This window comes from Mustela lutreola, chromosome 1, assembly GCF_030435805.1.
Source record: "Mustela lutreola isolate mMusLut2 chromosome 1, mMusLut2.pri, whole genome shotgun sequence".
In the NCBI taxonomy this organism is placed as follows: Eukaryota; Metazoa; Chordata; class Mammalia; order Carnivora; family Mustelidae; genus Mustela; species Mustela lutreola.
Window position 1 is genome coordinate 232,714,473 of NC_081290.1, and position 20,331 is coordinate 232,734,803.

A 20,331-nucleotide genomic window follows, 5' to 3' on the forward strand; every position below is an offset into this window, starting at 1 on the left:
GCCTGGGACAGTCTGGGCCAAAAAAATTGCTATCATAATTTGCTCTTCTCAACCAAACTTTTGAACTCCCTAAATGCCGGTTGCCTTCTGCTCTTCCAGCCACCAAGCTATCTCTCAGAAACTACTGGGCAGAATCCAAAAACTAGAATCACAAATCTCGGAGCTGTCAGGGACCTCAGAAATCATTAAGTCCAGTGGTGGGAAATCTTACCGAAGCCTAAGCAAATAAGTCAGAGGAAAATAAAGCTGTTCTGGTTGAAGGAGAGGTGGATCAGAGCCACACCTACCTGGCCTAGCCCTTCTCTCCTGGGCAGCCTGTATGGACGTTCTTCTGTGAGGCACATGTTTTAAATACCTGAAGCCTAAATCAATGGACTCATTTTACTTCTGGGGAAACAGGGGCCTGGGGATGTGACATAGCTTGCCTTTGGTCCCAGAGTGCATTGGTGTCAAAACAGAAACTAATAGACTTGAATGCAAGGTCGTGTAGTAGGTTCAGTGGTAGAACTAGAACTGAAAGCCTTAGTTTCTTTGTTTGTTTTTTCTTTTTATGGTGAAAAATTTTAGATTTAGCAGCTGGACTCAGTTTAGATGATCCCAGTTTTGTTGGCAACATCCAAAGCATCATACTCAGGAGCCAGTTGAACATACGCCTTTTTTTCTCTGTTGGGCCTGATCAGGGTGTTGACCCTGGCCACATCATGTCTTAGAGCTTCTTCACAGCCTATTTGACCTGGTGGTTGGTGGCCTTGCAATCCACAGTGAACACAAGTGTGCTGTTGTCTTCTGTTTTCTTCATGGCTGACTCGATAGTCAGAGGGATCTTGATGATGGCACAGTGGTCAAGTTTGTTTCTCCTGGGGGTGCTCTTTGGAGGATATTTGGACTGCCTTCAGAGACCCATTGTCTTGGGCGGTGGGAATGTAGGTGACATGCAGATCTTCTTTTCTTTGTGACTGTGGATGCCTTTCAGCACTGCTTTCTTGGACTTGAAAGCTTCAGCTTTGGCTTTGGTTTTGTCTTTGGGAGGGACAGGGGCTTCCTTCTTCACTTTCAGTGCCATCTTTATGAAAGAGCAGAAGACTTGATTTCTGACTCTCAGTTATGTGTTCTTTCCATCATTGTGGAGTCTCTTGGCACAGTGGCTGAAGTGCCTTGAGATGATTTAGTGTGACAAGTCCCACCTGGTAGCAAATATTCTCTGTGTCTTGAGTAAGAGCACTTAGGTCACCGGACCGAGACAGACGGTTGTGATCCCAACTCTGCCACTCACTGACTTGGTGACGTGGGACTAGCATTTCCCTTCACCGAAGCTCAGTTTACCTCTGTGAAATGAAGACATTGCACAAAATGGTTTCTAAGGTTCCATTCAGTATATAATTATCTGTGTATTCATCAGAATAAACCAGATTATGTTGTAACAACCCAGAATTCTAGTGGTGTAGAATAATGAAAATATATTTTTGGCTTCATGCAGCCTGTCCATGATGGGTCAATGGTGGGACCTGTGTTTGTCAGAGGCCCTCAGAGACCAGACTGGCATTACAGCCACAATCTGGGATGTTGCATGTCGCTGGCCAGAGGGAAAGGAATGCTCTGGAGGGTCTTGCATCTATAGTTAAATACTTAGTCTAGAAATCAACCCTCTACTTCCACTCACAATCACAAGAGGCCAAGAAGAGTAACCCTCCCATGTTCCCAGAAGGGGGAGAACTGGAAATATTTGGCAACCAGCATGAGACATACAGTTTGTCTCCCTGGAATCCTGAGTAACTGTCTTGCAGTAGTTCCCTCCAGAGAAGGGGTTGGAGGGTAGGAAGGGAGATGGGTTTTCACAGCACATCCTGAGGAGTGCTTGGGACCAGCAAGAGTGAAAGTTCCTAGAGAGCAAGCACTTCTTCCTCTCTGTTCAAATTTTCCATCCCAAGGAGCAGCCCTAGAGGCCAGGTCAGTTTCCTCAGGTGTCTTAAGGAAATCCCTGAAAATGTTTCAGATAACCTTAGGGACTGCAGTCCTGTCATCCCTCTCAGGCTCTTTCCATCACCATGGGTTGTCCCTGGACTTGGCCAAGAGAGTCTGTGGTGTGTTCAGTGGTATGACACAGAGCAGGCCTCTTAGTGCCGGCATAGGTGGAGGGGTTAGGGCTGCTAAGGGACCCTTAACTAAATTTGGCTGCCTTAGAAGTGGCTTAATGTTTGTCATGTTAGTACAAGGCTAGTGCCTTAGTGAATAATAGTGAATAAAAGGTACTGTGCCAGGTGCTCTCCTGTATTTTTTCTAATCCTATAACAATCCTTGAAGCAGCTCTTACTGCCTCCATTTTACAGATGGGAAAACTGAAGTTGAGAGAAAGAAAGCAGATGACTTACAGGAAGCTATTGGATATGAATGAGAGGATTTCCTTCTATGACATTATATTTGCCTGTTCTGGACCTTATCTATCTATATATAAATGACCTCTTTTTTTAACCTGATTAATATATACAGCCTGCTGTATATACAGGAGTCTCAAATGGCAACCATATTTTATTTTGCTAAACCAAGAATTTATAAAAAATGTGACCCCTTAGGGTTTGGGAATGTAGATTCTCCAGGCATAGGCGGCTCAACTCCCTATTATATTATGTGTCGGCCTATCAGACATTTGTATTTCCTACTTGACCCTGAAAGTGAATTATGATCCTAGTTCCATGGGGGAAGAGGGTTTCCACTTAATTTTCTTTCTTCCTTCCTTCCTTCCTTCTTCCTTCCTTCCTTCCTTCCTTTCTTTCTTTTTAGTTACTTTTTTTTTTTTAGTAATCTCTGCACTCAGTGTGGGGGCTTGAACTCATGACTCTGAGATCAAGAGTTGCACATTCTTCCAACTGATCCAGCCAGGTACTCAACTTAATACTATTTCTTGGGGTGCCTGGATGGTTCAGTGGGTTAAGCCTCTGCCTTTGGCTCAGGTCCCAGGGACCTGGGATCAAGCCCTGCATTGGGCTCTCTGCTCAGCGGGGAGCCTGCTTCCCCCTCTCTTTCTGGCTGCCTCTCTGCGTATTTGTGACCTCTCTCTTGTCAAATAAATAAATAAATAAAATCTTTTTAAACTATATTATTTCTTGATAATTTTCCCATTTTCAAGTTATCCATAAGCCTAACTTTTAATTTCATTCTGCCTTTTAAAATGTGTCACTTATCTAAGAATCTCTGTCACCTTAAGGGGCCTGAATGATTTTCTCCTTACTGCCAGGTTGCTCAGTTTCTCAGCATTCTCTGTGCAGAACCTTCCTTGGGCCTCCTAAGAAGATTCAGAGGTAGATGAAGCCTAGCCCCTGACCTCTGAGCTGGCCGTCTAGAAAAGGAGTATGGGGGAGAGGCAGGCTCTCTTATCTCTGATACCCACAGACTGACTTGTACATTAGAAGGGGCCTGCAGAGAGTTTGTGATCCAAGAAAGCATGGATCACATCCAGGCAGAATGAGCAGGGCAGGCTTCATAGAGAAGGTAGCTTGTGATCTCAGTTTGAAGGATTTTACTACATGGAGAGTTTAATACTTAGAGCTTAGACCATTTTCATGTTTTAACTAAGAGATGAAAGAGAGAGGTAGAAATATATCTCTGTGCACACGATGGCAGATAAAACAAAAATATGGGGAGTTATTCCATGATGAATATTCAGCTGAGGGGGACGTGCTGGTACCAGCCTGCATCTCCACTCCCGGATCCTCATTCCACCGAGACTCACGAGGAATTTATTGCTCATTTTAATCACACCCAGAGAATGAATTGGCAGGAATATTAGGCAGATAGGCCTATCATATATATTTTATTTGCATATCCCAGTGACAGAATCACAAGCACATTTCCTATATCTGCATTTTTTTCATTTGCTTCAGGGGTAGCTGGGGATGCAGCGCTCCCCTGGGCCTGCATTCTGGGCTATAAGGCTGGGTGCTCCCATCAGAGCTGTGGAAAGCCCTCTAGGAGAGAAGGGGTGAGGTACACAGGAGGGTAAGGGGGTTCTCTTACTCCTGTCTTAGGGAGAAGTGATGCCCCTTCCCCATTTTGCCCAGCCTGCTCCCTGCCACATCTCAGTTGCCAACAGGTGCGCACCTAGCCCTGTGCTTGGCGCTACGGGGGTGGCAATACCATCTGACCTTCACTGTAGGCTTACTGTGGGCCAGGCACAGACTTAGGTGCTTTATGGAGACAAGCTTTTGCTCTCTCTTTTGTTTTTAACTTTTTGAAAACTTTTTGTTGAAATGTACTCTTATAAGGTGTACATATCACAAGTATAGAGCTCACTGAATTTTCACAAATTAAATACATTTGATCAAAAAATAGACCATTCGGGGCACCTGGGTGGCTCAGTGGGTTGAGCCTCTGCCTTCGACCCAGATCATGATCCCGGGGTCCTGGGATCGAGCCCTGAGTCGGGCTCTCTGCTCAGCGGGGAGCCTGCTTCCCTTCCTCTCTCTCTACCTGCCTCTCTGCCTACTTGTGATCTCTGTCTGTCAAATAAATAAATAAATAAATATAAAAGAAATAGACCATTCACTCAGAAACCCACCTTATACTTCTTCCAGTCACTACCCATCCCCCAAGGAGAAGCATTATCTTGATATATTTTATTTTTACATAATTTCACAAATAGTGCAGTGAATTCTGTAAACCCTTCACCCATATTACCTGTTAACATTTATCACATTTGTTTTATGACGTATATAAATATTATAGAGATATGCATAATTTTTTCTGAACTATTTAAAAGTAAGTTATATACATGATGCTCCTCTACCCCTAAATATTTGTGTTTCCTAAAAAAACAAGGACATTTTCTAACCTTGGTACAGTCGTCAGAAGCAGAACATTAATATTGATATTAACTAATTTGTAGATGTTATTCACATTTCACCAGTTGTCCCAATGATTATCTTTACAAGAAAAGAGAATTCTGGGTTCCAAGTTGGATTTAGTTTCATGTCTCTTTAGTAGTCTCCTTTAATCTAGAATGGTTCCTCAGTTTTTTCTTATCTTTCATGACCTTGACATTTAATGAGTACAAGCAGGTTATTTTGTAAAGTGTCCCTCAATTTGGATTTGTCTAATGTTTCCTTATGATCAAATTCAGGTTATGCATTTCTGGTGTTTATTTTTAGTAAAATCATTAGGTAGCCTCATGCTAAAAGTAGGAATAAGAGATTTGTGTTTTAACTCTGATCTCCCTAAACAGACCCTAAACTCCCTGAGGCAGGGAACAGGTCTTTTCTTACCTGCAAGGTGGCAAGTACAAAGTTCTGAAGCCAGACTGCAAGGGTTAGTATTCTGTCTCTGTTACTTGCTACTAGAGGAACTGTGTTTTAATTTATCTCATCTCTGTACAGAGGAGATACTCTGAACTTCTTAGGGCCATGAGGATTAGAACAGCTGCTCCCCATCAGGTGAGACTTCACAGTGGATGCTAAAACTAGTGAGTGGGAGTTTGAGGAGTAACGGGATTATTTACATAGGCTCAGCTCTTCATCCCTCAGGATACTTATTAATTACAAAGTGGGGGAAACCTGGCACAGACCACCTTAACCAAGTGTTCAAAGTTAATGTCACCAGTTGTAGGATTATAAACATCCCATGCCACTGAGAACACAACTCATTTTCTTACTTGAGCCAGTCTTTGCCCCCTTTTAGCCTTCTCTCACCAGTCTTTGGATCAGCCTGGCTATTTGCATAGTGACATGATCTGATTTGCGTATTAAAACATCACTCTGGTAGCAAGGAGGATGGGGCTGCAAGAGAGGAGAGGAGAATGGAATCTGGGGTGCCGACATAACAGTCACCAAGTGTGATAGAACTGACACCTGCCCTGTTCCTGACTTCCTCTCCAGGGATGTGTGCTTTATGAGCTAGTTCAGGAGATTTTCAAGTCCCTTGGGTGCCACTCTCATCCACAGGCTTCTTTATTGGACCTCCTGGGCTGCTCTTACCATCATCCCCCCCACTCAGGGTTTCTTCCCATCATCCCCTGATCCCAGTCTCATCTATTGCCCCTTGTCCCTTTGGTGATCTCCCTACCCAGTCCTCTCCGTCATTCTAGCTTCAGCGCATGACAGAAGCCTGGTGATGTGAGTTGAGGTTAGAGTCAGGAGGATGTGGCATATCTGAGTGTATCTGAGAGCAGCCAGTAGGCTCTGTGGCCCTGACCTTCCATGAGAGGCAAATTGTAGCTTGGCCTTTCTTCTCTTCCCTCCTCCATTCCTACTACATTCCTACCCAGGGTCTCATTCTGCCTACTCACCACTCCCACCACTGCCTCAGCTGCCCTTTTGGTGAACACACTGCCAGGTTCATTGTCAGACCTGTTCCCTGAGGAATACTCAATAATAGGATTGCCTGACATACCCCTTCCCTCTCTAACCCTCCCCAAAGAACCACTCATCCCAGCCACCCACCTCTGAGAGAGCCTAGCTAGGCTTCACCCCAGCCTCCCAGCCCTTTCCTGTAAATGCACTCACAGCCAGGAGGGGTGCCATATTAAATCAAGAATGATGGAAACCAGTGGCCACGATTATCCAGCCAAGATGCAGCATGGGGAGCTGGTTGCTGCCGGCTCCAGGTGAGGGCTTCTGAAGCTAATTGCATGTGGCTTTTATTAAGATGATCACTCCCCCACTCCTGTTCTCCTGGGTGGCTTCTTCCTAGTGCTTCTCAGCCCAGTACCCTCTGCTTCTACAGGTTGGGTCACCTGCCCTATCTTTTTCTCCTTGGAATCCTGTCAAAATAGGGCCTTGCTTAGTCTCTGTAGGCTTCCTCAAAAAGCCTCAAAAAGCCAGGAACAGTAGTAGCCTACATTTATGGAACCCTTACCAAGTGCCTTCTCCCATCTTTCTCTCCTCCCCCACATAGAATATATATACACCAAGTATTTTTCTTTCCTTGGTTCTTCCACTAGCTGGTTTTTCACAAACTAATTTTTCACAAGCCTGGGCTCCTAGCTAATGCCTTAAGAAGCAGTTCATTCAACACATTTTTTAATAAAGATTTTTATTTATTTATTTGATGGACAGAGACCACAAGTAGGCAGAGGGGCAGGCAGAGAGAAAGGGGGAAGCAGGCTCCCTGCTGAGCAGAGAGCTGGATGTGGGGCTCGATCCCAGGACCCTGAGATCATGACCTGAGCTGAAGGCAGAGGCTTAACCCACTGAGCCACCCAAGTGCCCCTCAACACATTTTTTTAAAATACAGACTCTGTGCTGAGCACTAGGAAAAGACCATAAAGCAGGAAACTTTAACCTGGTTTGATTCCAGCATCCTATTCATTTTTAATCAAAAAGTCTGATCCATTTTCAGAAGTTTTTCTTAATAGATATTTAGGGTTCCAGGTTGGAAAGAATCAGGATGTGCCTAGATTTAGGCCACAGGTTGGGTCTTTCCCAGGACCATCTAGAAACCTCCTAAGAAACAAGCTAGGGATGCCTGAGTAGTTTGTTGGGCTTCCGACTCTTGATTTCAGTTCAGGTCAGGATCTCGAGGCCTCAGGATGGGGCTGGTTCATGCTCCATGCTCCGCAGGGAGTCTGCTTCCCCTCTCCCTCCGCCCCTCTCCCTGCACATGGCTCCCCATCCCCACCTAGAATAAGAAAATAAATCTTTAAATTAAAAAAAAAAAAAAGAAAGAAAGAAGAGGGCACCTGGGTGACTCAGTCAGTTAAGTGTCTGCCTTGAGCTCAGGTCATGATCCCAGGGTCTTGGGATCAAGTCTGGAATCGGGCTCCCTGCTCAACAAGAGAGTCTGCTTTTCCCTCCACCCTTGCCCCCTGCTCATGACACTTCTCTCTCTCTCTCAAATAAATAAATAAAATCTTAAAAAAGAAAAGAAAAGAAGGAAAAAGAAAGAACAGAAGAAACCAGGCAGTTCACAGTATAACCTTTCCCCCATATTCACCCCCATAGAAGTCAAGGACCATTTCTCCTTGGCCAAGAAAATAACAAGAATATTAAAACCACCTAAAATCATGACACCGAAGAGTTATAGAAGATAAAAATGTTTCCCTGGAGAAGACTTACGGAGACTACAATATCTATACCCAAACCAACAGAGTGGCAAGAAGTCGTGTTTGCCTGTGACAAAGGAAAAAGATATATTCTAAGAGGCCCTACAGATGAATGCATGGAAAGCACCCAGAGGCAGAATTCTCTACCACAGTAAGGAAAACTGACAGGCAGAGATGAGCTGCTTTGTGCAGTTGAGGTATCCCCAGAACCCAGTTTGTATGGAGATGGTACCCTCAAACTTAGGCTTCTTGAGGAAGGAGCCATTTCTGGGGCAATGGGGGCATCTAAGTGGACTAGGCTTCTAGATTCTACTTGAGCCAGAGCAGTTCTTCATTTCTGGAGCCCACACAGCATAAGATAGTTAAAAGGATTCCAGTGCCCCTACCTCATCCCCTAGAAAAGCACTGGGCTAGGTAGTTACCAACATGCAGTGAAGGAAAAGAGAAGTAACATTTACCAGAAGCCTGCCCAGGGCCAGTTACTGTGCTCTGCACTTGTGTCCCTCCACCAACACTCCTGCCTGTACATTTGCTCTATGCCAGAGTCTCTGCAACGTTCTTTGTGTAGATTATCTCACCTGATCCTCACCAGTATTCCACCAGGACCCTGCAAGGTGGTGTGAGTTACTGTCTCCGTTTTAGACATGAGGAAGCAAAAATTCCGGGAGGCTGGTTAACTTCCCCAAGGTCAGCTTGCCGGTGAGTGAAGAGGTGAGGTTTGAATTCCGATCTCTCCGGAGCAAAGCCGCCTATTTCTCCCATACAGCGTGTCCCGCTGTGAGCCAAAAGAGGAGCCAAGCTTCCGATAGGGACAGCTGTGAGGACTGAAGGAGACACTGTACGTGAAGTGCAGCGCCTGGCTCAGCAAGCTGTTCCACAGCCGGGACTTAACCTCATTCAGTTGGCAGCGCACACTGATGCCTTCTGGGAGCCAAGCCCTGTGCTATGTGACAGAGCCATGGAGCTGAGTAAGACGTGGCCGTTGTCACCGAGGATCTCATGGCTGATTAGGGAGAGACAAACAGGCAGTTAAACATGTACTCTGGAGGTGCCAGGCATGAAGCCTTACGCCAAGCTATTTAAACAATGCAGTATTCAAGTTGAGATCACCAGGCCACTCAGAGGTTGGTGGGAACAGAGGAGACTTCTTTGGTGAGGGAGCAGTATGAGCAAAGGCACAGAGGCAGGAAGACTCTGAGACTGTCACTGAGGGCAGATAAGGAAGCAGACCCAGTAAGCCCTCAGCAGCCAGCTCCCATTTCTTCAAGCTGCCTCCAAGCCGGCCAGGCCGCTAGCCAGTGCGGGACCAGGCGGTGTGTGTGTGCATCTCTCCATCAGAGCCTCCCAGCCCAGTGGACCCAAGTGCTGAGAGGGGCTGGGTGGGCAGGGAGGAGGAGCAGGCAGATATATGGCGGAGTCTTCAGAGCCAGGTGATGTATGTGGTGCCTGAGGGAGCTGCACAGTGACACTCCGGATTCCAACCGGCAAGCGTCGCTCCACTGGGATTGGCTCCGAATTATTGCTCCATATGAAACCCAGGACTGATGGGAGCTTTCAGTTACAGACTGATAGCAACAGCCAAAATTGGATTGTTTGCTATTTATTTTTTTTAACTTCTGTCAAGGTCACTACCGTAACAGGAAAACACTGCCCAAGCAGCAGGTATTTTTCATCCACTCTGCCTGCAAGAGCAATCTGCAGCCACAACTTTTGTGACAGGGCCTTACCTTGGCAGCTCTCTTTCTAGAAAGCTGTCAGTGTTACGGGGTCTTAGGGGAAAGGAGCCTCTTCAAGATCCAGATCTTTCTGTCCCACTCCAAGGCCTGCTTCCTTCCCCCATCTGCCTGGTTCCATGAGCACTTTCTGATCTGACCTGCATACTCACGCACCCTGCCTGGAGACAGTCCCGCATCTCCGGCCTAACCCAGTAGTCCAACTTCTTCAAGCCTCCAGTCACCCAGAAGCCTCCCCACAGTGTTCTAGGCTGTGTGTATCTTTCCCTTCTCTGGACTCCTTTGTCACCCAGGTTAGCTGTTAATTCTCTCCTCTTCTTACCTGTAACTAAATTTATTTTGCAGACACTCACCAGCTGCCTTTTACTGTGCCAGGACTTGAGCAGTGAGTAAAAGACAGTGCCTGCCCTCAGGCAACTCATAATCAACTTAGAGGACAGATGCACAAACATGGAACAAATTTGGTTTTTGTTTTTAAGCAAGCTCCACACTAACATGGAGTCCAGTGTGGGGCTTGAACTCAGGACTCTGAGATTAGACCTGAGCTGAAGTCAAGATTCAAACATTTAACCGACTGAGCCGCTTAGGCGCCCCAACAAATTTGTTTTCAATAGTGGGAGGTTTTTATTTGTTTGTTTGTTTTTTAGTGATAGGTACAAGCTAGAAATGGGCATGCATACTTTGGAGGAAAATGGCTGATCCTGCCTAAGAAGTATTTGTGTAGGAGCCCCGCCTCACCTCCCTGTCCAACTTAGAGCTCCCTGAGGGCAGACCTAGCTCTCCTCTCTTTTCTTACAGTGTGATCACACCCAGGCCTCCTTCCTTCTGCCTTTTCTAAAGTGGACCAACAAGCCAAGGGCAAGACACACACCAGACACTCAGCAGCAGCTAGAGCCCCCTAGGTCCCAGTCCTCCTCCTCCTCCCCAACCTACCATTTCCATCATGGCATAAACAGGGCCAGACACATGGCAATTGCCAACTAATTGTGTTTAATTGAAATGCAATATCATTGAAGTGGAGGGTGTTCATAGCTCTGGTTTAAAAGGCAAAAAGATTTTGGGGGCACCTGGCTGGCTTAGTCGGCAGAGTGTGTGACTCTTGATCACGGGGTCATGAGTTCAAGCCCCACATTGGGCATAGAATTTAATGTTTAAAGAAAGAGAGAGAGAGTAAAAACCAAAAAGATTTTCAAGAGGATAAGTGAAAGGAAAGAACCTCCGTTAAGCATTTACACTGCATGCCGGCTCATTGTGCATATCATCATATTTAATCACTAGTTTACAAATGAGAAAACTGAGGGGCAATAACTTGCTCCAAATAATTAGCACATCTTGTAAGTGATAAAGCTGGGATTCAAACCCAGGCCTTTTGTCAGACTCCAGAGTCAAGGGTTAATCTACTTGCAGTACTTTATTTTATTAGCAGGGTGAGCCAGGACTCTTGAGCCATGTCCACCTGAGGTGAGGACTCGGACAAGGGGACAGTGGGAAGGACTGGGGCAGCCTCCAGTGGCCAGGAGCCTGAGTGTGCATCCAGACCCCTGGAGCCCCAGACCTGTGTTCTTTGCCCCTGGGTTATAGCGTAGAATGAAATGATCCTGCCAGGCCCGGCACCCCTGAGTCTGCTTCCCTTTCTCCCCACAGTATCAGGAGAAGCAACGGAAGCGTGAGGCTGAGGAGCGGCGCCGCTTTCCCCTGGAGCAGCGGCTGAAGGAGCACATCATTGGCCAGGAGAGTGCCATCGCCACAGTGGGTGCTGGTGAGTAGCAGGGGGGCCAGCCAGCACCACAAAAGGGTGGGTGGCTTGTGGTCTGCAGTGAGGTGTATACTGTCACCATACCGTGCAGAGGGGGCTGTTACAACTTAACATTCATTGTACTTCCTGTGTGCCAGGCATTGGGTTAAGCTTGGCACATACATTTTCATTTAATCCTTACAGCAACCACATGGTACCATTAAACCCCCCCCCCCGCTTTTTTTAAAGTTATTTATTTATTTACTTATTTATTTGGAAGAGAGAGCACGAGTTGGGGGCAGAGGGAGAGGGAGAAGCAGACTCCCCACTGAGCAGGGAGCCCAACATGGGGCTCGAGCCCAAGACTCTGAGATCATGACCTGAGCCAAAGGCAGACCAGCTGATCCACCCAGGTGCCCCAAATCCCCACATTGCAGAGGAGGAGGCTGAGATATAGAGCACTTATAATAATTGCTCAAGGCTGCTTTCTTGTGCTCTAACTCTGATCTTCATCTGGTCCACTATCCCCAACACCCACTTTTCAGGTGGGCAGACTGAGACCCAGAGAACAGGAGCTTATCCATCACTTGTAATGTTGCAACTCAGCCAGAACTAGAACTTCTGTCTTTTGTCTCCCAGCCTGGAATTCTGTCTCTCTTCAGTATAGTTTGTCAGCAGCTGACTTGATTTTAGGAAAAACACCCTGAACAAGTCTTTTTTTTTTTTTAAGATTTTACTTATTTATTTGACAGACAGAGATCAGAAGTAGGCAGAGAGAGAGAGAGAGATGCAGAGAGAGAGAGAGGAGGAAGCAGGCTTTCCGCGGAGCGGACAGCCCGATGCGGGACTCGGTCCCAGGACCCGGGGATCATGACCTGAGCCGAAGGCAGAGGCTTTAACCCACTGAGCCACCCAGGCGCCCCCACCCTGAACAAGTCTTAAGTGTCTTCTTCTCAACCCTAGAAGCTCTTATGCCCCACACTAGGAGCCAGATTGCTCTCTGGTATAACCCCTACTCTAATTGTCTTCCTGCCCATGCAGACCCCATTAGAAAGAATATAAAACTAGGGTGCTGCTCAAGGTGGTGGCCTCACCTCTAGTCTGTGACTCAGGTGCATGACTTTCTGAAGGTGACCTCCCATGAGGCAAGGGCAGAGTAACCTGTGTCCAGCTTAAACAAGATATCCCCAAGGCATTGTTTCTCAAATAATGGTCTCAGCAACATCAGTATCCTTTGGGACCTCATTGGAATTACAGATCTCAGGTCTCCTCCAAACCTGTGGAATCAGAAACTGTGGGGTAGGGCCCAGTAGTCTGTGTTATAACAGGCCCTGCAGGTAATTGTGATGCTCAGCTTAAGTTTAAAAACCTCTGCCCTACAGTGTCTTGGTACCATTTGTGTTGCTTACCCCTTCTCTCCCAAGTTATTTGGTCCCACCAGATGCGGTCCGGTACTGCCAAAAACAGCACCTAATAGAGGCTCACTGATAAAAGAAGACATCAGGCTGTACTGTGGTGTTCCTCTGGGACATCCTGGAGCGGCATTTCAGCCCTAAGACACCAATTAGAGTAGTAATTGAAAAATGAAGGCAGCCACCCCTGCGACACAGCGAGCCCAGCCTGATCTCCATCCTCCTCAAACATCATTGAGACTCATGCAGTGGTCATGAACCCTTCATCAGGAGCCTGACCTCAGCAGCAGATAAAAGGAGCCCACAGACTAGAGCTGCCTCACCAGCTAGAGGTCAGAAGGCTGTCTGCAGCCACACATAGGAGCTGAGGAAAGCTTTTCTGAACACACAGGTGCCAGTACACTACCCAAACCACACCAGGCTACCCTTTTGTGTCTGAATACATCCACTCTCAGCCTCTGCCTTGCAGGTGGCAACCCCCTACTTCTTTGCCAAGGCTGTGGCTGAAGTGGAGGGAGAAGAGACCCTGGGAGCCCTTGGGGGTTGAAGAGAGGAGTTGCTCATGGGAGAGAGATTACCTGGGCAGAGAGCTCAGAAAGCACCTCCTGTTGGAGTTTCCTGTCCACAGGGGCTAGCACTGCCACTGCTATCGTAGTGTCTTCCCTCTGCTTCTTACACAGTCCTTTACCAGCAGGCTGTGTCTGTGACCTCCTGCCTCTCCCTGGCTCCTCAAGCCCATAAGATGTAAAGCTCCCAGAAGTTGGAGGGAGCGGAGAGGAGGATGTTGAATGGAGAGCATTAGACCAAACTGGGTCCGATAGCAGCCCTGCCATTTATCAGCCATGCAACTCGGGCTACTCACTCGTCCTTTCTGAGCATCAGTTTCCTCAACTTTGAGCTGGGGAACCAAGTACACGACTGTCTCACAATACAGCACGTGCTCTTTCTAGTTTCTGTCCTCAGGATGTCTATCATCCAGGGTTGGGCATGTTCTTTAGATCAGGCCCACAGTTGTTTCCTTCACGCCAGGACTGATCCGTAGTCCCAGCCCCAGGCTGGCCTCTTCCTCTGATCCTACACTGACCTCTAAAGTACCACCCACCTTGTCTTCCTTGTCGTTGGCCCAGAGCAGGAGTGAATGATCCAGCTGCCCACCTCAGAGGAGCTGTCGGAATGTCTGCCCTGAGAGCTTCCCTCTACTCAGAGCTCCATTTTGTTACCCCAGCTCTGCCTCATATCAGGAAGGCCCTATGCCTTGTCCTGTATTAGGTAGGTTGACCCTGCTCTCTCAGGGACCCTAGAAAAGACAAACAGGTATTGGGGCCTGAGCTGTGCGGTTGGCATCTCTCCTCCATTTGTATGGTAGTAACTGTATGCCCACCAACTGAGAGGCCTGTGGCTGGTGATCACACTGATGGTGATCAGGTAATATTCCCTTACCAGGTGAAGCATGAGGTACTCTCTGGGTCAGAATCTGTGGTGGGCAAGCAGCAGCCAGTGGCCCAACGTCTCCAGACTAAAGCAGGTGCAGGAGAGAGAGGCGGATCCACAGGGGTAGGCCGGGTCTCTATAGATCCTCTAGGCAGCATCAGCTATGTGCTAGGGACTGGCTGGGTGGAGTCTGGCACCCCAGGGGTACCATGAGGATGGGCAGCCAGAGAAGTGCCGCAGAATGAATTGATTTGATAAATGGCCATTTATTACCCACACGAATTGGCTGAAACCAATTTCGGTCACATCAACCCCTGGTAAGTGCTGGGATATTGATTTGTGCAAAGTAATACAGTGAATTTATCAGTGTGATCCCCAGCTGCAGGGCTTCTAGCAAGGCTGGCGCGCAGTTACCGCCTTACAAATGGAGGAGATAAAGTACCAACCCCTTAACTTAGGACCCCATGGCCTCTCTGGTCTTCTAGGGTCACTGGAGCCAAAGCAAGGCTAGCCTACATACCACAGGCCAGAGCCTTGGCACTGAAAGTGAGTCTCTCCTTTCAGAATCCAGAGTTACTCCTAGTCATGGGAGGGGGAGGATGCCTAGCCCATTGGACCAACCTCCTGGGAGCTCAGAGCCTCTGTGCCCACCATTCTCCTCAGAAAAGCAACCAGCTGTCTCATTAGCACATGCAGGGCTAGACTCCACCCCCTTCTCTGACGGGCCCACCTCTCCTCTGTCTCAGTAAAGGCATTGGCATTCACTGGTCTCCTCAATAAAAACTTGGACAATTCCTTAGCTTCTCCCTCTCCCTCACCCCTTATAGCCCATCACATATTAGGTCCTAGCATTCTGCTTCTTAAATGGGTCTCAAATTTGGCCTCTCCCCTCCTTTCCTAATACCACTGCCCTTGCTCAGGACCTCAGAATCTCCCATTTGAACCATGTAGTGGCCTCCTCCCTGGTCTCCCTATCTCCTTTCCTTCCCCTGTAATCACACCTCCTCCCCAACTGGAGTGAGTTTTGTAAAATATGAAGATTGCCCCGTTCAAAATCTTTGAGTGGCTCTTGGTGCCATGGCCCATTATACAAGGCCCACTCCTGCTGCTGCCACCCCATCTTCCTTCCCTGAGCGAGTGTACACCTGACCGCTACCACAGTGGACATGCTGTGTTGATTTGCTTGTGTTTGACGCTGCCCTGCCACCCTCTGCTTGGAATTCCAATTTTTCTGGTCCTTTCCCAACTGTACCCCTGCCCTGCCCATCTCCCACACTCTGGCTGGTTTTTACTTAACCTAACTCAGTCCAGGAGCAATAGATTGTAGACTCCCGAGAGCAGAGACCATGACCGAATCATTTTGTTTTTCCAGTTCCTGGCACAACACTCTGCTTGAAGTAGATGTGTAGTGCAGTTCGCTGGAGCAATTTGGTTGGGCCTCTTGTCCATCTCTTTGCTCTGAGGAAAGAGGAGCAGCTAGCTGTAAGCCTGCCCTCTAGTAGCTCACAAGCATACTAGGAGCACGAGTGTATTGAAATAGTTAATAACAGCTCACACACTACTTGACCTTTGACCCTTGTGGATAGGCCATTCCCCAGTCCTACTCTGGGTTAGGCTGCCCACCTGGAAGCTTCCCTGACGCTCCCTCTAACCAGGGGCTTATCACCAACACCCATTGCACCTGCTCCCACTTGACTCTGAAGCCCATGAATTCCCTCAGGAAGCTCTGCCATCACAACTGATCTTCGTACCCAGCTCTGGCTGAATTCAGAATCTCAGCATCAGCCATGTGGCACACAGTGGGCTATCTTGTGCTTTGCTTCCCTTTTTGACCATCTAAAACTGTAATTGCCTAAGCCCTGCACCTTTCTGGGCCACCCCCCTTAGAGTCCTATTTCTGAGCTGAGAAATAAGTCCAGGCCATTCCTGAGTCATGGTGTGATTGTGATTAATTTTGAAAACTGCGTGCAGTCCCATTCCACCTCATACCACTTCAGATGTTCTTGTTGTGCAGACCACCCTGGCCCTTCCCTGGCCTGTCGAGAAACTCAGGACCCAGGCCTTTTCCAGAAAGCCTTTCTTAGCCCTCCTCCAGGACACAGGGCCCATTCTTGGGGCTTTCCGTGGACACCTTTTATCACTGTACCTACCACAGGACATCTTTTTGAATGTCTCTCTCCAAAGGTCAGGAACTACCTTCTTTCAGCATTTCCCTGGGGTTAGGCACACAGGTCTGTAAATATTGCTGAACTCAAGTGCGTGAAGCCTGAGCCCATCTTGACATTCAGCCTCTCTTCGACAGATTCTCAACCCAGCCTCTTTCTGGAAGGGTGGCACTCTTCCTTCCAGTGATTCCTACGAAGTGTGCACACACACACACACACACACACCCCTGGGGTGGGGATGTTCAGCAAAAGCTATTTGCGTTTTTTATGTTAATCATGTTAACCACTCAGTAGCAATAGTAAGCCTTCAGAAACACTAATCCTTAGAGACTAAGAAGAGAACTCTTCTCTCATCCTCCCAACCTAAGGCCCCAGTCAGTACCCATTTTGCCAGCAAGCACTTCTTGAGCTGTGCTCCCCGAACCTACAAGCTATAGACAGGAGATTGCTAAAGATGTTCAGGTGACTCAGCCACAAGAATTCCTCTGAAGGACTGGTTCCCCTGAACTGCCACAAGTATGGTACAGACATGTTCCAGGTTAGGTTAAAAAACACCTCTCACACTAGATCACTAGAACTTTTCAAGAAGGAGGAGTTGGCCGTCGCAGATAGCCTCAGAATGTGGAGCTGGATGGAGGTAGCGGCCTGGGATGGGAGAAGGAAGAGACAGGTGTCTCCTCTTGCTTTGGATTTGCATATGGTGGGTCTTTCTGTCTGGAATGTCCCATCATGCCCACACTGCCTGGCAGTACCCCCCCATCGTCCTGGCAAGGATGTCAGTCGGACACGAATGGCTCTTCCCACACCTCTCCCGGGGCTCCCATCCCATTTGGAAGCCACAGTTTGCACAGCAGCGCTCACTTAAATGGCACAGACCTTACATTAGCACAGCACCTGGCTCCGAAGGAGAAGGCTCCCTGGAGAGGGGTTAAGAAGAGAGAGGAAGCCTTCTTCACTATGGGTCATAGTGACCACTGGAAGCATTAAGAGACTCAGATCCAGGCCTCCCTTTTCTTCTCTGTGAAATGGAAATCGAAGTATTTGTTGTTTCCTCCTTGTGATCCCAGAAAAACCAACAATTAATTGATTCAATCAGCGAGCATTATACCACCTCTGGGCTAGTCCCAAGGGTTCCTCAGGAAATGGAGCTCCTAGCACCTGCTGCCATAGATTACACCCTATGGGCATGCCTGGGCACACCCTCCAGAACACAAAGGCACCGGTGAATGAAACCCCTTGCACTGCCCCTCACTGAGCCCTAGTCTTCTATGTCAAATGGAACTAGTACCTACTGCTCAGGACTAGCACGAGGATGAAAGAGATATCTGTCCCATACCACTACAGCTGCCACTGCTACTGGGACTACTGTGGTTTGTACTTTCCTGATTATCCTGCTTATGCAGAGTGCCTTCATAACCCTGGACTCATTTCATCTACATGTGTGTGGCTTGGTGTGTGTCTGACTATTCCTATTTTAAAACTAAAGAAACCAAGGCTCTACAGGAATCCATATTTTATTCAAAGCCACTCAGCTGGAAAGTGGCAGAGCCAGGACTCTACATTTGATCCTGTAACTCCTACCCTGTCTACTGTAATACCCTGTAGGTGACATGGGCCAGAGAATAAAGACCCCAGGAGGTTTTGGTTTTGTTTTTGTTTTAAGATTTTATTCATTCAATTTGAGAGAGAGAGAGAGCAAAAGCCAAGGGGAGGGACAGACCCCCACTGAGCAGGGAATCCGACATGGGACTCCATCCCAGGACCCTGAGATCAAGACCCAAGCCGAAGGCAGATGCTCAACCTACTGAGTAGATGCTCAACTCCCAGACCCCGGGAGTTAATGCAGTAGAGGTGGGGTCATGGAGTTAATCAAGAAGTTCGCTGCCTGTGAGTTTGAAGGTGGTCCCGTAGTGGTAGGCACAGCCAGGAGAAGGCATTCTCCTAAGGGGAAGAACATAGAAAGGAGGCACTGGTGCTGGCCCAGTCTGTGGAGGGGCAGCCAGGCCTGTGCAAGCTTGCAGAGATGGGACGGGCCAAGGAAGGGGCTGAGCTGCCTGCTCAGGAGACCCTGATACCATCTCAAACCCAGAGAGCTGTGGTCAGGAGACAGTTGGAGTACAGGGGCTCCTGAGGCCATGTATCTGTAGCCAGACTGGAAGGCTACAGAAAGACAAGTTTTCTGGCTGAGGCTCAGTTGTGAGGAGGTGCTGTGGCCAGGAAGGCTGACTCCTTTCTTGAAACTCCTGAAGCATGAGTTCAGGCTCGAGAGTTAGCCAGAACTGTGGGTAAAGCCCAGGGCCTTCATTTATTTACCTATATAACCGTGAGCAGGTTATCTAACTTCTCTGCACATATTTCCTCATCTATAAGAAGGGAATCAAGGAACACATGGCTGGCTCAATCCGAAGAGCACACAGGTCTTGATCTCAGCATCATGAGTTCAAGACCCACGTTGGGTGTTGAGATTACTAAAAAATAAACTTAATAAAAGGGGGGGATAAAATTCTCTGCCCTGCCTGCTTTGTAGATTCATAATGAGGCTCAAATGAAGTTATGTCTATGGAAGTTTTTGATAGACTGAAAAGTGCTGGCAGAAGAAGTTGTTGCATTTGCTGGTCCATGGAGAGAACATCAGCACCTATGGCCACGTCTCCAGCAGCCCTTCAGAGTCTCTGCCCCAGCCTGACAGAACCCTCAGGGCTCCCAGCCGTGGTCATCAGCCGCCCTGCCAGCCACACACCCTGGGGGCCCGCCTTCCTCAGTCCTTCCTAGCTGCTTCCATTTTTCATTCTGTCGGACTCCATCTGCTTGGTCGTTTTTCTCTTCAGATATTATTAGAAATATCCAGAGTTGTAATTGTTTAATGGTTGGCATTTCGCCTGTTTCACAGGGGGCCAGATCAAGCCCACCCCAGACTCGTGCCCCGGGTCTGGCAGAATTGGCCAGGGACAGCTGTGCAGTGGAGTCTGCCTGGCATTATAAAGGGCTCTCTCCCAGGTGCATTATTAGAAAAGAAGGGGGAAAGATGGCCACAGGCATAATCCAATTCCTCCTTCTCCGTGGTGTTTTTGAACTGCATAGCCCAGCAGTGTGTAGCTCACAGTAGCTGGGAAGCTTTTTTGAAAGAGAGATCAGGATCAGAACCTCAGGTACCTGACACCTGGGGAAATACACTTCCCCCAGGCCACCTGTCTGGGTGATGCCTGGCCACTTCTGCCTCCCCCAGATACCCTATGAAGCCTGAACCCAGTTCATGCTCAGCTTCTTTCCAACCTACATTCTTAGTTTACCCAACTTTTGGAAGAATATGACTCCTTTCAGATGTCCCTCTCTCACCCCTGCCCCAATACACACCTACACATCGTGTCCACAGAAGTCTAGCCTTAGCCATTTATATCTCTGCCTCCCCAAAAACGCCATGCACAGTCCCACTTCTTGTTTCTCTCAGGGGCATTGGGGACTCCCATCTCAGCCAGGGTTGGAGTACCCCTCATCATCCCCAGCCTTCAGGTACCTGTGAAGCTGGTGGGTTCCTCTGAGAGCCAAGCCTTCCATAGGACTGGGTCAGCCAGTGTAAAGATGGTCTGGAACTTTGCCCAAGGGAGTATTTTCTTAAGCCCCTCTCGGGATTCTCAGGGGATGTCTCCCAAGAGGTTGCACTTCCATCTGTTTCTGCTGAGGCCAGAACTGGAAAGGTCTTCAGGTAGCAGCATATGAGTTTGAGGTAAGAAAGGCCACAAAGGCAGGTATTTGAGACCATAATCTGACCCCACTCACAAATACTCATGTTCATTCCTGTCTCCCCATTTGTGTCATGCTGGCCACT

The 20,331-nt window shown here is 48.0% G+C and overlaps 1 protein-coding gene and 1 pseudogene across 3 annotated transcripts in view; one reads left to right on the plus strand and one right to left on the minus strand.

The window, feature by feature from the left end:
• The window catches only part of CLPB (ClpB family mitochondrial disaggregase), a 142,588-nt gene that overhangs the window by 104,280 nt on the left and 17,977 nt on the right, over nucleotides 1-20,331 (plus strand). For all 3 annotated transcript variants that reach the window (XM_059133529.1, XM_059133534.1, XM_059133541.1), the window contains one exon: nucleotides 11,407-11,521. In XM_059133529.1, the coding sequence (XP_058989512.1) occupies nucleotides 11,407-11,521 (115 nt within the window). The remainder of the gene's footprint in view (nucleotides 1-11,406; nucleotides 11,522-20,331) is intronic.
• On the minus strand, nucleotides 588-1,063 carry LOC131807856 (large ribosomal subunit protein uL23-like; annotated as a pseudogene).